The sequence below is a fragment of the Petaurus breviceps genome, unplaced genomic scaffold, assembly GCF_028583685.1.
Source record: "Petaurus breviceps papuanus isolate PSGF00001 unplaced genomic scaffold, PetGlider_PUasm1.0 90701, whole genome shotgun sequence".
Lineage (NCBI taxonomy): Eukaryota > Metazoa > Chordata > Mammalia > Diprotodontia > Petauridae > Petaurus > Petaurus breviceps.
Window position 1 is genome coordinate 9482909 of NW_027187316.1, and position 14820 is coordinate 9497728.

Consider the following 14820-nt stretch of genomic DNA (forward strand, 5'->3'; position numbering starts at 1 on the left):
GAAAGGATTAAGGAAAGAGGGACAGAATGAAGAAATATTATGATCAGATAAGGGAATTTTAGAATTTATGAAAATATAAGTAGAATAATTGTGAATGATGGCAAGATCAAGACCATCTCTGTGTGTACCTGAATTAGAAACAGAGGATTCATGGGAGTTAAGGGGACTGAAGAAATGTGAAGTTAAGAGTATTTGAGGGAATTTCAACATATATCATGAAGTACCCTAGTAGGAATGCAGGAGTTTCAATCAATAAAATGTCATCTGAAAACAAGAAGATCTATTTGGACTCTATATTGGACATACTCCATGATGGTGACAATTTTGCTCAGCACGTTTTTGTTGTATGCCTCATTTGATATTTATAATCTAAAGGTAAAATTAAATCATATCTGTTGATGCATCTTTTGATCAACAATCAAACATTTATGAAGTGCCCCCTCTGTGCCAGGCACTATGCTAAGCACTGAGGATACAAAAAGAGGCAAAAGACAATCTCTGCCCTTAAAGAGTTTACAACTGAATGGAAGAGACAAAATGCAATAAAATATATACAAGCAAGCTATATAAAAGACAGACAGGAAATAATTAAACAAGGGAAGACACTAGAATTATAAAGGGTTAAGGAAAAGCTTCCAGGAAAAGATGGGATTTTGGTTGAGATTTAAAGGAAGCCAAGGAGGTCAGTAGATAAAATGGAGGAGGGAGAGGATTCCAGGGACGGGGGACCAACAGACTGGTTCAAAGAGTATGTGTTGAGGAGTAAAGTGTAAGAAGACTGGAAAGGAAGGAAGGTACTACTAGGTGATGATGGATTTTGAATGCCAAACAAAGCATTTTGTATTTGATCCTGAAGTTAATAGGGAGCCACTGGAGTTTTACTAAATGGGTATAGGGATCTGTGGTAGATGAGAGGTTTGGCATGATTAGACCTATACTTCAGGAAAATCACTTTAGTGGCTGAATACAAGATAGACCCGAGTGGGGAGAGACTTGAGGAAGACAGACCCACTAACAGGCTATTACAATAGTCTAGGCATGAGCATGAGATGATGAGGTTGGTGGTAGTCTAAGAGGAGAGAAGGAAGTGTGCTAGAGAGATGTGGCAAAGATGAAACTGAAAGGCCTTGGCAACAGAATGTGGGGGGTGAGAGATAGTGAGGAGTATAGGGTGACTCCTAGACTGTGCGCCTGAAAGACTAGGAGGGTGTTGCCCTCTACAGTAAGGAAGGTGGAGGAGGGAGGAGGGAGGCCTTAGGGGGACAGACGACGAGTTGTTTCAGACATTCTGAATATAAGATGTCTATTAGACATTTAGTTAGAGATGTCTGAAAGGCAGTCAGAGATGTGAGAATGGAGGTTAGCAGAGAGTTGGGAATTTAATAAGTTTTTTTACATGTCTTTTGCTTTACCAATCTGAACACTAGGTTACCAAATTCCATTATTTCTGATTTTCCCTTGTCTTATATGCTTATTGATCTATCCCTATTTTTCAACTAATACCAGATGGCTTTGATGTCTAGTGCTTTATAATACAGTTTGAGGTTTAGAAATGCTATTCTCCCTATGTCCTTAGCTCTTTTCCTTTTTTCTCTTGATATATACTAGACCTCTTATTTTTACAAATTATTATTTTTTAAAATTTTAACAAGTTTCTACAAAGTATGGTTTACCAAGTCAATTGCTTTTTTATATTCAACAAACAATGGGATCTTCTGTTCTCTGTACCTTTCAGTCAATTATGTGACTCTAAGATGTTGTTTCCTATAGAACATCATTTGTGAAAGTGCGTCTATTCCCTTCACATACCCTCCTTCAGGATGACTGTTTTGAATGTGTAGATTAGTCTTATAAAGATTTTCTAGAGAAGGGGAAGTGGATATATAGGTAGGTAATTTTTGATGTTTTCATGACCTCCTACTACCTCTCTCCATAGAATATCACATATGAATTTATATCTAAATTGGTATTACCTTCGGCTGTCATTATACTGCCACTTGACAATGAGATTAAATATTTGTTGGTGAGGCAATTAGTAGGGCTTTTTGCTCCTTACAAATGGATACCATTTCCACAGAAAGAATGAACATTTGCTATCATTCAGGGCACTTATTTAGCTTCCTAGATCCCCATGGTGGAGGGGATAGAATTGTTTTGTCTCCACAGGGCAGACCCAAGAGCAATAATTGAAAATTGCAAAGGGGACAATTTAGTCTTGATGTGAGGGAAAACTTACTAACTGTTCCTAGCTGTCCAAAAGTGGAATGAGCTGCCTTAGGAGGTGATGGATGCCTTTCTTAGAGGTCTTCAAGTAGAAGCTGTATCACTTTTCAGGTGTCTTATACTGAGGATTCCTTTTATGTATGGGTTTGGACTAGAGAGCCACCACAATGCCTTCAAACTCAAATTTTGTGTTTCTGTGAGCTGTTTTTTTTTTTTTATTAAGCAATCAGGGTTAAGTAACTTGCTCAAGGTTACACGGCCAGTTATTTCTGGGTGTGGTGCTGAGTGTCTGAGCCCGGGATTCGATCTCCAGGTCGTCCCAACACTGGAGCCGGTACTCTTACTCGCTGAGCCACCTGGCCGCCCCTAAGCAATTGGGGTTAAGTAACTTGCTCAAGGTTACATGGCTAGGTGCTTCTGGGTGGGGGCTAAGTGTCTGAGCCTGGAATTCAATCTCCAGGTCGTTCTGACACTGGAGCTGGTGCTCTTAGTCGCTGTGCTACCTGGCCGCCCCTCTGTGAGCTGTTTTAATAAAAGGGGTGTCAAAATCTGAAAACTTGTAGGCATGTCAATGGAAATGAGCTTGAAGACGGACTTGTGACCAAATGATGAGGTAAATTTGATGACTCCATTAATTTTCCTTTAACTGGCCCCATTCTTGTAATCTGGGTTTCAATCTGATCATAAGACTTAAGGTTCTTTCCAAAGTTACTTATAATTTTAAAATTAAATTTTTAAAAAATCTTGTTTTTATATTACCTGCACTTCTCAATTTATCTTCCAAAAAAGATGCAAGAGTGATATTCCTCAATATTCTCCACAGTTCTGACCATATATATCTGAATTGTCCTGCTGAATTCTAGTGATGCACCATAAACTTTAAGTTCATATAAAAACTCCTCTGTTTTGGCATTTTTAAGCCTTTCAAAATATGTCTTCAACTGCTTTTCAGCATTATGATACATTTATTTTCCCTAATGTACTACAAAGTCCAGTCAAAATAGCTTTCTTGCTATTTCTCCCACATGATTTTTCCAGGTCTTTGTACAGGCTTGTCCTCCCCTGCTTAAAACGCATGCCTTCCTCACTTCGTCCCTGAAATGACCTTCTATTTATTTTCTACATATTTTGTATATATTCGCACGCATACATGTTGTCTCCTTCAATAGACATGAGCTCCTTCAGAGCAAAGACTACTTCACTTTTATCTTTCGTCCTGAGCAACTAGAAGTATCTGGCACATAGTAGGAACTTGATAAATTTTTGTTGATTGTTTTTGTCTTTGGCATTCCAGCTACTTCCCAATATATCCCCCTCCCCACAGTTTCTTCCCATGAAAGAAAAATAGCAAAGCAAACCTAACCCCCCAAACTCCATTCTTAATGGTATGTGTTAACATTTCACACTTCAGTTCCTCAATCCTCTATTGAGGAGGGAAGTACGCTTCATTGACTGTTCTCTGGGACCAAAACTGGCATTTTCATCTTAGCTTAGTGACAAGTTCAGCTCCTATAGCTTTGTTTTTAAATTATAGATTAGATTTAAAAGATAAAGTGATGATTTTTAAAAACATATCAACTTATGTCCATGTCTTCCAGTCAATCATCAAGCATTTATCAATTGTCTACTATGTGCCAGGTATTATGCTAAGCACTGCAAATACAAAGAAAGGAAAAACAAACCAGTCCCTGCTCTTAAGGAGCTTAAAGTCTAACAGACTCCTGTATCTATGGATGTACTAAGCAATTTTTAAATAAAAGAAACACATCTAGATTTGTAATTGCACACAGCACAATGATACTTAGTAAGCAAATGAATACTTAGCCTCAATTCATTTAGTGCCTCTTATGATCAATTACTAGAGAGTACATAGTTTATTAAGAAGATGCATAGCCTTCATTTTCACAAAGGGAGGCAAAGTAGATAAGAAGCTACCCTTGGGGTTATGAAGAGTTGGCTTCCACTCCAGACCGTGGCCTCTCTCTCCCATCCCCCCTGTCCCATCTCTCTGTCACTGTCTCTGTCTTTTCTTTCGATCCTGGCCATGTGACCCTGGGCAAGTCACAAGTCACTGCCAGGCCTCGAGACAATTCTAGAATACTGTTGGTCAAAGAGAAGGTGCTAATTTGCATGGGTAAAGGAAGTTCCTCACTGAGAGATCCCCATACCAATGAAATCACATGTGTGGTCAAAAAAATTAAGGAATAAAGTTAAGACATACTTGATATCTTCTGAGTGAAAGTAAATGTCACTATGGACTCTTCACTGACATTTTCTAAATGCTGTTTTTCCTCTTGCAGTGCCATTCCAACCAAATGTAAGACCTAAAGTAAAACAGAAGTTTTAAGAAGAAAATATCCAATTATTCAATTTTTATAAGACCAAATTGTAAGCTATTAAAAAAAACTGAACTTTAAAGACATACAGATTGGGTTTCAAATGAAATTTTAAAATAATTTTTCTAATAAGGAAATCTAAAGAAAAAAAAAACCTATTAATTCAACTTCACATAAGAGGAAAATACAAAGGTCAATTCTTAGCTAAATTTAAAAACACAAACCCCTTGATGGAAGGAACTTTTTAATTTCGTGGTGCCTTACAAAGAGTAGGTAATCAATAAATATTTGTTCAATTGGAGTTGTCATCCAAAATCCCTTCTGAAACAGCTGGCTACTGATGCTACTTCATGCCAAAAGCCCAGTCCTCTGCATTTGGTACACATGCTACCAGGTAATAATCACAAGAGCCTGGAATCAACTGTCATCTCTAAGCCCATGCCGATAGAGCCCAGTCCCACCTTTCTACTAGGTCTAAGCCAACATCAGAAAGATTATTAAAAATCTTAAGCATTTTTTTTTTTTGCTTTTTGGAGGGCAATTGGGGTTAAGTAACTTGCCCAAGGTTACATGGCTAGATTTTTTTGTGTGTGTGCATGTTAAGTGTCTGAGGCTGGAACCGAACTCAGGTCCTCCTGACTCTGGGGCCGGCACTTTACTCACTGCACCACCTAGCCACCCCCCTTAAAGAATTCACCCATCTCCTCTTATTTTTATTTATTTTTTGCTTTTTGGAGGGCAACTGGGGTTAAGTGACTTGCCCAAGGTCACACGGCTATTTTTTGTGTTAAGTGTCTGAGGCCGGATCCAAACCCAGGTCCTCCTGACTCCAGGGCCGGTGCTCTATATACTGTGCCACCTACCTGCCCCCTTAAGCATTTTTTAAAGACATAACTTTTCTTCTGCAACCCAGTCTAAATATTTGAAAAGGTTTAAAGTTTTCTCTTACATCTTATAAGAGAACCATATGAATTTCTTGAACCAACATAGCTCTCCTTTATTAGGAATAAAGATGTGATTTTTCTCCTTCTTTGCATATTTCCTTCCAACTAGGTTCTAAAAGCTACAACCCTAAACCAAAGAAAGTTCACATTTACATGGAGGTAGTAAAATATGTGAACACATTTTTCTTCAGAGAGACACAGGATAATAGGTAGCATTTACAATTTATACTCTAAAATACACTGTTCTGAGTTTTCTCTGTTCAACCACAGTAGCATTAAAACCTTCATTAAAATATCTTGATTGAGAGAGGGGAACAAATGAACAAATTGTCTAAACAAACAAACAAAAGAAGAGGGTCAGTGAAATACTTTTAAAAATGTACAGAAGAGAATAGAAGGTCAGAAGAAAATACAGACAAGGAGGACAACTTACATGTTGAACTTATCATATATTAAAAACCTGTATATATTAGGTTCCATATATACATATTCATATATATATACATATTCATATATACATGGTTTCATGTAGAAAACCTCTTTTTCTGTTTTACTTTGCATCTGTAAATGCTGATTATTTGGTGGCTGTTAAGTTAAAAATAAAAAAAAATTAAAAATGTGTTCAAACCTACCCGTTGTAGCATGGACTCTGACCAAGCATATCCATTATGTTCTACAGCCCACTGCAGTATTGTCCCCATGATGCACAACATAACATCTGATTGCAAAATATTAACTAGACTTGCAAACAAGGGACAGAATGGAGGCAAAACAGGAGGTGGAAGTGCTGAAAAACAAATTTATTATTAGTTTCTTCTCCAAACTAATCTTTTTCTATGTGATTTCAGAGTCTAATTAATTCTCATTTGGATAATACAGTACCTTTTTAGCTGATTTTCTTGCTATCCATCCTATGCCCTGGCAGCCCAGATTAATCTTGGGAAAGCAAAGTTTCTATCACTTGCACATTCTCCGCAACACTCCAGATCAAAAACTTCCAAGGACTAATTATTTATAGAATGAGGTGCAAACTTTTTGGCTCAAAATCCATACTTTGGTCCTAACCTCTTCTTTTTCAGTCTCACTGCTGATCCCTCTGAAATCTATGTTCAGCAGAAAACTAGGTCACCTCTACCACTTCCAAAATGCTTTCCTGTTCTTGCCTTGAAATTCTCTCCAAGAGATGAACTCAAGATGTAGAATGAGACATAAATTTTTAGAAATGGACAATATGGGAATTGGTTTTACTCTATGAATTTTTTTAAAGTAATGTTTTTGTTTTTCATTTATTCTGGAGAAGTGGGAAGGAAAGAAAAATGTTTGTTGGCTGAGAAAAAAAAAAGAAATTTCCTCTTCTATATTATCTTTGCTCACATATCCCCTTTCAATGTTACCTTTCTTGGAGTGCCAGACCTGTGCCAGATTCAGCTTCATTCTATCTCTTTTATTTCCCACATTGAGAATGTATCTCCCCTTTCAGAAGTCCTACTTTCCTTTTAGGTTCAGCTCAGATGCCGCTTCCTATCCTGGGACTTTCCTAATTTATTCAGTTATTAGTCCTTACTATCTCATCTCCATGCACAAAATTACTTCGTATTCACTTTTGTATTACTTACTGATCTACAAGCTCCTTGAGGGCAAGAACTAGTTTTTTACCCCCAGCTCACATCATAGTGCCTTACACATAGAAAGTGTTCAATAAATACTTCTTAAATGAAATCAAATCTCCAACAACTTGCATGCAGTACATACCCAATAAATATCTCTGAATAAAAAAGAGAAACTAAAGATGCCCTCTTTGGAAGTCCACCTACCTGTATCTTCCCTATTTTGCCTTTTTAATTTCCTTTGAGCTTCCTCAGCCTAAGAAAAATTAAAGATATTTAGATCAAAATTCAATTATAAACAATATCTGAAAATCCTAGCTAACGACCAACCAATTGTACAAATTATCAATCACACGAATTATTAGCAAAAAAGAGGATTATCATTTAGCCTGAGCAAATTTTTATCCTTTAAAGCTGTTTTCAACAAAAGTTGTGAGAACATTTAAACAAATCTATTTTTAAACAACCAAAGCACCTTTACTGCAAAAAAAAAATGGGGGGTTTGGAAAAGATATATAAAACAAACTTGCATAGCTTCAAGTAAAGTTAGCAGCAAAGAAGCAAATCAAAACTCTAATTATGAGATGAAAAGTTTAGCCCCACTTACTGAAAATTACTGAGTTTTTATAGTTCATAGCTAGAGGTAGCAGGAAGAATTTGAATTCATAGTCAGAGAACCGAGGCTAAGATCGTGACTATCACTTACGATATGTGTGATCTTTGGCAAGTCATGAAATCCAATTAGGTGTTAGTTTCCACATTTTTTATATGAGGAATTTGGGTTTATGATCCTCAAGGTCCCCCCTTTCTAGTTCTAGATTATATTACTTTATGAAAAGTCCAATTAGAATGAGAATCTATAGAACCTTGTCCAAATTTTAAACTAGAAGTTAAAAAAATGAGACTTCAATAAATTTTCATGAAAAAAAAAAACACTGCAATTAAAATAATTCATCAACCATTCAATAAGTATTGTAAACTGCTTATTTTACATCAGGCATTGTGCTAGGTGGTAAGGATATAAACATAATAAAATAATCTCTATATAGAAGCAGCTGACATCTTTTTTTTTTTTTGTTAAGCAATCGGGGTTAAGTAACTTGCTCAAGGTTACACGGCCAGTTATTTCTGGGTGTGGTGCTGAGTGTCTGAGCCCGGGATTCGATCTCCAGGTCATCCCAACACTGGAGCCGGTGCTCTTACTCGCTGTGCTACCTGGCCACCCCACAGCTCACATCTTAATGAGAGAGAACAAAGACATATATAAGTATATGAAGGAAAACATGTGAGGAGAATATAATACAAAAAATATAAAGTTGTCTGGAAGGGAGGGAACTAGCAGTTAGGAGAGTTAAGGGGAAGCTTCATGTAGTAAGTGGTTCTTGATCTGAGTAATGAAACAAGACAGGGATTCTATGTGGAGGAGGAAAGTACTATATTCCAGGCAAGAAGGATGGATAACCCAACAGCACAGAGATGAGAAATGGCAGTGTCACCTGTGAGAATCAAGGAGATCAATTGGCTGGAGAGCAGAGTGTGGGAGGGGACAGTAATGAATAATATTATTAGAGAGGCTGGAAAAGGTTGTAAAGGACTTTAAAAGTTCAAAAGAATTTATAATTGATTCTTGAAAAAATAAGGAGCCACTGGAGTTTACTGAGTAGGGGTATCACAGTCAGATCTTCACTTAAACAAAATCATTTTGGCAGCAATGAGGAGGATGGACTGGAGTGGGTAGAGACCTGAGGAACCTGCAACAACAGCTGAGTGAGTAGAGAGAGAATGGGTCAAATTCAAGAGATGATATAGAAATAGAAATGGCAAGATTTGGCAACTGACTAGATATATGGAGGGAAGGAGAATGAGGAGAAAGAATAACACCCAAACTGTGAATAATGAACATTTTATAAACTGATATAAAATATAACAACCTATAATTTGACTTTAAATTGCTAATAATGGAAAGCTTCTGAGTACACATGTTTTCTTAATTACCTTAGATTGCTCTGCCCTTGAGAAGTGGTAGAAATATAGATTGAAATCTTTAGTGCATTCTGGCTTTAGTTCATATAGGCCTCGTCCTGTTAATCCAGGTTTCCTATAAACAAAAAGTAGTGATATCAATTGTTAACTGCTAAATTTTTAAAGTATAATCATCCTTGGACATTCTTTCAAAGCTTCTGATCTTGGATGAAGAATCTAGAAGGAGCTAACCCTAATTTCTTTTTTTTTTAATTTATTAATTTGTTTCCTTTTAGTTTACAGGATTCAATTCCACAATTCCTTGAATTTCACATTTTGTCCCCCTCCCTCCCCTCGCCCCCATGGTGGCTTATAGTCAAGTATAGGATCTGTAAATACTTTCACATTATACATTGGTCAGGTTATAAGGACAGATTGTACCAGCTGGAATGAAAAATGGTAAAGAGGACATAAAACCAAATAAGAGAACGAAAAAAGATCAGGTATTTTGCTTCCACCCGGATATAAACTTAGTTCTTTCTAGTTCTTTCTCTGGATGCACATTTTTCTCTCCATCATGCGTCTTTTGGGATTGACTTATATCCCTGCATTGCTTAGAAGAGTCCAGTCTATCAAAGTTGGTCATCACACATACGTTGTGTCTGTAATTGTGTACAAATTTTTCCTGGTTCTACTCTTCTCACTCAGCATCAGTTCTTTTAAGCCTCTCCAGGTAAATATGAAGACTGCCTGCTCCTTGTTTCTTATAGTATTCCATAACATGCATATACCACAACTTGTTCAGCCATTCCCCAATTGATGGGCACCCCCTTAATTTCCAATTCTTTGCCACAACAAAAAGAGCTGCTATAAACATTTTTGTACATATGGGTCTTTCTCCCATTTCTATGATCTCTTTGGGATATAACCCTAGGAGTGGTATTGCTGGATCAAAGGGTATGAAAGTATTTATAGCCCTTTGGGCATAATTCCAGATTGCTCTCCAGAAAGGCTGGATCAGTTCACAACTCCACCAACAATGCATTAGTGTTCCAGTTTGCCCACATCCTCTCCAGCATTTGTCATTTTCCTGTTTTGTCATCTTAGCCAATCTGACTGGTGAGATGTGGTACCTCAGAGTTGTTTTGATTTGCATTTCTCTAATCAATAGTGTAACCCTAATTTCTAACCTTTACAGTTCTTCCAGGAGTTCTTATCAAATAGAAGTCTTTTCTATACATAACTTACGTGTCATATTTATCAAACACTGAGTGAGTTTTTTTTTTAAATTGCCTCTGGCTCTTAGCTAATCTTTATACTCATTCAATCTTTCACTACTAATGAGTAGTTTTGACGATTATTGCTTTATAATATAGTTTGATGCTTAATAATACAATTCTCCATTCATTCCTATTTTTCTCCATTATTTCTATTGAGATAATACTTTATTCCTCCAAATGAATTTTGCATCTTTTATCTAGTTCTATTAAGTATTCCCTTAATAATTTGAAGAGCATAACACCAACTCTATAAATGAATTTACATAGTATCATCATTTTTATTTTATTGGCCTAAACTAACCAAGTCTGCTGAATTGCTATTTAAGTCTTCGTTTCTGTGGGATATTTTGTATTTGTATTTACTTATGACTTTTGTGGGACTTGGTATCTGTGGGACTCCTAGATATTTTATATATTTGATAGTTAATTTTGAAAAGAATTTCTCTAATTTTTCTTTCTGGTTTTTGTTAGGGCTGGATTATACTAGTGATTTTGTATCTGCTACTTTGCTGGAGCCAATAATTTTTTGATTAGTTTCTACACTGATTCTAAGGTTTTCTGAATACATCATTATGTTTTCTGAAAAATAGGAGAGTTTTGTCTCCATTTTTGCCCATGTTTATGCCTTTAATTTTGTTCTTGACTTACTGTTATAGAATTATTATCTAGAAGTATATTTATAGAAGTATCAGAGTACACTGGAAAGGTTAGACAGCAAAACTTGGGAGTAACAAAACTTAAGTTCAAATTCTTTCTTTGCCAATTATACCACATATATGACCTAGAACAAGTTATTTAACCTTGCTGGGTCTTCTTCATTTTAAAAATAAGAATATCAGAGCTGATGACTTCTAAGGTCCCTTCTAGCTCTAGATCCATGACCTTATGAACTATGTCAAATAACAGCATGGAAAGGGGGCAGTCATTCTTTTACCTAATATGAAAGACTGGGAGTCTTTCTAATGTTTTCCATCACAAATTATGCTCTTGGTTTTAGATATATCTATTTTATATCACACTAAAAAAGGGTCCCTCAATGACTATATTTTTAAAGAATTTTCATATGTGAATTAATTTATTTTGTGAAAGGCTTTTTCCTGCATTTATGGAAAGTGTCATATGTTTTGTTGTTCATATAATTAATTATGCTTCTTAAAATTTTTTATTTAACTTTTTTTGTTACAATGTAAAGTTAAATTTTAGGGAGAGAAATTTCCAGAAATCATTGTGACATAAAAACAAAAGGCACTAAGAATTTTTTTAAAGAGAGATACGAATGCCATAGTATTTCTTGTGCTATGAAGGAAAATGATTAAAGTACAAGACAATGTTTTTCAATATGAATGGAATTATATTTGCTATAGCTTTGAAAACAAATTTCCTACATCCTATGAGGGTTTTTTTCCCTTCTACTTTATTCAGATCAGTGGTCATTTTAAACATATTAATGGTGATACATTTTGGAGTATGATTAAGATAAAGTATGATTAAGAAACTTTTCTAAACCTCAAAAAGCTGAAGTCATTAAAAACTACAGTTCACACAGCCTGGTCAGAAAAGCTGAATGCCAAAGAGAACAAAGAAAGATAATTCAAGAAGTACAAATCACTCATTTGAAACAGGTACTTAAGTTAACTATCATTTGTTTTTGAAGGTAATCGATATATAAAAAAAGTCACTCGTGGATAATTCAGTGAGCTTCAATGGTAGCAGCCATATTGATTTAAATGAGAATTTCTGTGTTTCCTGTAACCCTAAATTATTATGGGAAGCAGGATTAATTTAATTTTTTAAGGCAAGTTATAGAATTTTGGGTCAATCAAGAAGTTATCACTCAAAAATATGGTGCTGTGAAATTAAACTTCACACTTCACTGCTTACTACTAGAGAAATTAACCATCTTCAGAAAATAGAATTTTAGAATATAATATTACTTTAGAAAGTATTAACTTACTTGAAACAGGCAACTGCTTCAATTACACTCTCCATTCCCGTCTCCTTGTTCTCCTGAATGGCATAATAGGTAAAGAAGTGTTTCATATCACATAGTACCAGAGGCTTCATACACAATATATGTATTTGTATAAGATCTTCTTGTGTGCTGACATTTACAAAACCTAATATAACTTCAAAGAATAGCATCAAATGCCCTTGCCATATGGGATCAAGGTCTGGAAGGGGTCAAATGAAAATATTAATCCATATTAATAATAATTACCGACATTTAGTATCTCACATTAAGGTTTACATGCATTTTTTCATACATACATGCATCACCTTAATCACAACTTGAAAAAAAATTTTGTAAAAAAATAATATTTTTGGAGTAATGTATCACTTTTTATCTAAATTGTTTTTCATAAAACCAATGGCAATATATAGGGCATCTGGTATCTCTAAACATGGTTTTTAAATATTCCTCACTCAAAGTATTAAGGAAATTTAAAATTCATTTTTAATTTAAAACACATTTTCCTCAATAAATCTCATTCCAGTGCCTCACTGGAAGTGACAGCTTCTATCAAGCTGAAACAGTTTTTGCGCATGGGACAAATGATACTTGTTGTCTAAGGATCAGATTAGTTAAGATTGAATAGGCTCATCAAACTAATCCTATGATAATTAATTTTTCATCAACCACCATTCTGGAAAACCATCCACTGAGTCAACAGAGGGGTTGTAATCCGCATCTGTGGAAGGAAAATCTTCCCTCATCCCACTGCTCCATGAGTTACTAAAGTATACTTACTACCTTCATAGGTTCCTACTCACTATAGGAGAGTGGGTATGCAAAAACTTTTTATTGCATTGTAAAATATTTTATTATATGATAAATATAAAAAGCACAAATCTTTAAGGACTTTCTATTTGCTCCCTGCAGCACATTCAAGTGATGTATTTTATTTTTAGTTTGGGAAAACTTAAAGAAAAAAATAGGAAATTGATGCTGATATCTCTGATATGTTGTTCTATGTACTGTGAATTTTTAGATACTTACATCTTCTGGCAAAGCCTTTACCAGTTCACTATGTGCCATAGGTCTTATGCTCAGCTGATGGATAATCTCACGTTTAATTTCATCTGTAGCATTTACATGTCCAACTCCAGGACTAAATCTTTCTCCTGTTAAATTGGAAAACAATATATAATCATATACATTTAATATAGCTACAATGTTTGTAACTCAGGCAATTATTTATATTATATTTTTCTATTTGTATCCCTCTGCTTGTCTGACTTTGCAATGGGAAAATGGTTTGGCAACTGTCACCAAAACCAATGGATGTTTAAAGAATTCTTGGGTCCAAAAACAGGCAAGAAAGAGGCGTGGACTTGGAAAATAGGTGGAAGGAGGCTCACATTTAACTAACAACCTCAACTGTACTGAATCATAGTAATGTCAGTTAACTGTAGATTGCTGTCTTGGCTGGATTGAGGGGTTGGGAGTAGAATGCAGTAAAGAAGTATATGGGGCAGCTAGGTGGTGCAGTGAATAGAGCACCGGCCCTGGAGTCAGGAGGACCCGAGTTTAAATCCGGTCACAAACACTTAACACTTACTAGCCATGTGACCTTGAGCAAGTCACTTAACCCCAATTTCCCCTCCAAAAAGCAAAAAAAAAAAAAAAGACAAGTATAGGTATGGGCAGATGGTAAAAACAGCAATTAAAGAGCATCTTCTCATTTCACCTGCTACTTGGTTAAGTAAGGGAAAAATCCATCTATGTTATGGTAAAAACAAAACCAAACCTTTGTTTTTCACCATGTTTTTCCCTTTTCACTCCCCCTGACAGTAACTACAATTCTTTTCCTGTAAAGTGCAGAGGAGATGTTATAGGGGACCTAAAATAGCAGAGGATGAGGGGAAAGACAGGAGGCAAGAGAAAGCAGAGGAAAAAAGGAAGGATAGAAAACCTTTGTAACCATAGTTCACTAATTAACATTATTATCCCTGGGGCGGCTAGGTAGGAATAGAGCACCAGCCCTGGAGTCAGGAGGACCTGAGTTCAAATGCGGCTTCAGATACAACATAAAAACTAGCCGTTTGACCTTGAGCAAGTCACTTAGCCCTAAATGCCCTGCCCATCAGTAACATACCAGGTGTTATTAGAATTTCTGAGCTATGTGCAACTGTAAGACCCACCCAAATTTATATTTGTGATAGATTAAAAAACTTACCAACAAGCATTATAATGAGGTACAACATTTCTTCTATCAGAGTATTATTTTGCTGAACGACATCCTATTATAAATAAGGGATGGAGAGACAAAGGGCAAAAGTTTGAAAAAGCACTCTTTATGGTTTATTTACAAAAGGAAAATGATGCATTTAGGCTTTCAAATAGTAACCAAATATTAAGTTGTATACTGATCAATTTTATATATTGCTATATTTATATGTAAATGTATATATGTATATGTGGGGGTACATATATCTGTATCTCTATACATGTGAGTGTGTGTTCCTC

General features: G+C 35.7%; 1 protein-coding gene across 3 annotated transcripts in view; it reads right to left on the reverse strand.

The window, feature by feature from the left end:
* UBR2 (ubiquitin protein ligase E3 component n-recognin 2) overlaps nucleotides 1-14820 on the reverse strand; it is a 158271-nt gene that overhangs the window by 39594 nt on the left and 103857 nt on the right. For all 3 annotated transcript variants that reach the window (XM_069065948.1, XM_069065947.1, XM_069065949.1), the window contains exons 20-26: nucleotides 14531-14594; nucleotides 13351-13475; nucleotides 12307-12359; nucleotides 9106-9208; nucleotides 7318-7366; nucleotides 6136-6290; nucleotides 4445-4547 (exon numbers count right to left, since the gene is read on the reverse strand). In XM_069065948.1, the coding sequence (XP_068922049.1) occupies nucleotides 4445-4547; nucleotides 6136-6290; nucleotides 7318-7366; nucleotides 9106-9208; nucleotides 12307-12359; nucleotides 13351-13475; nucleotides 14531-14594 (652 nt within the window). The remainder of the gene's footprint in view (nucleotides 1-4444; nucleotides 4548-6135; nucleotides 6291-7317; nucleotides 7367-9105; nucleotides 9209-12306; nucleotides 12360-13350; nucleotides 13476-14530; nucleotides 14595-14820) is intronic.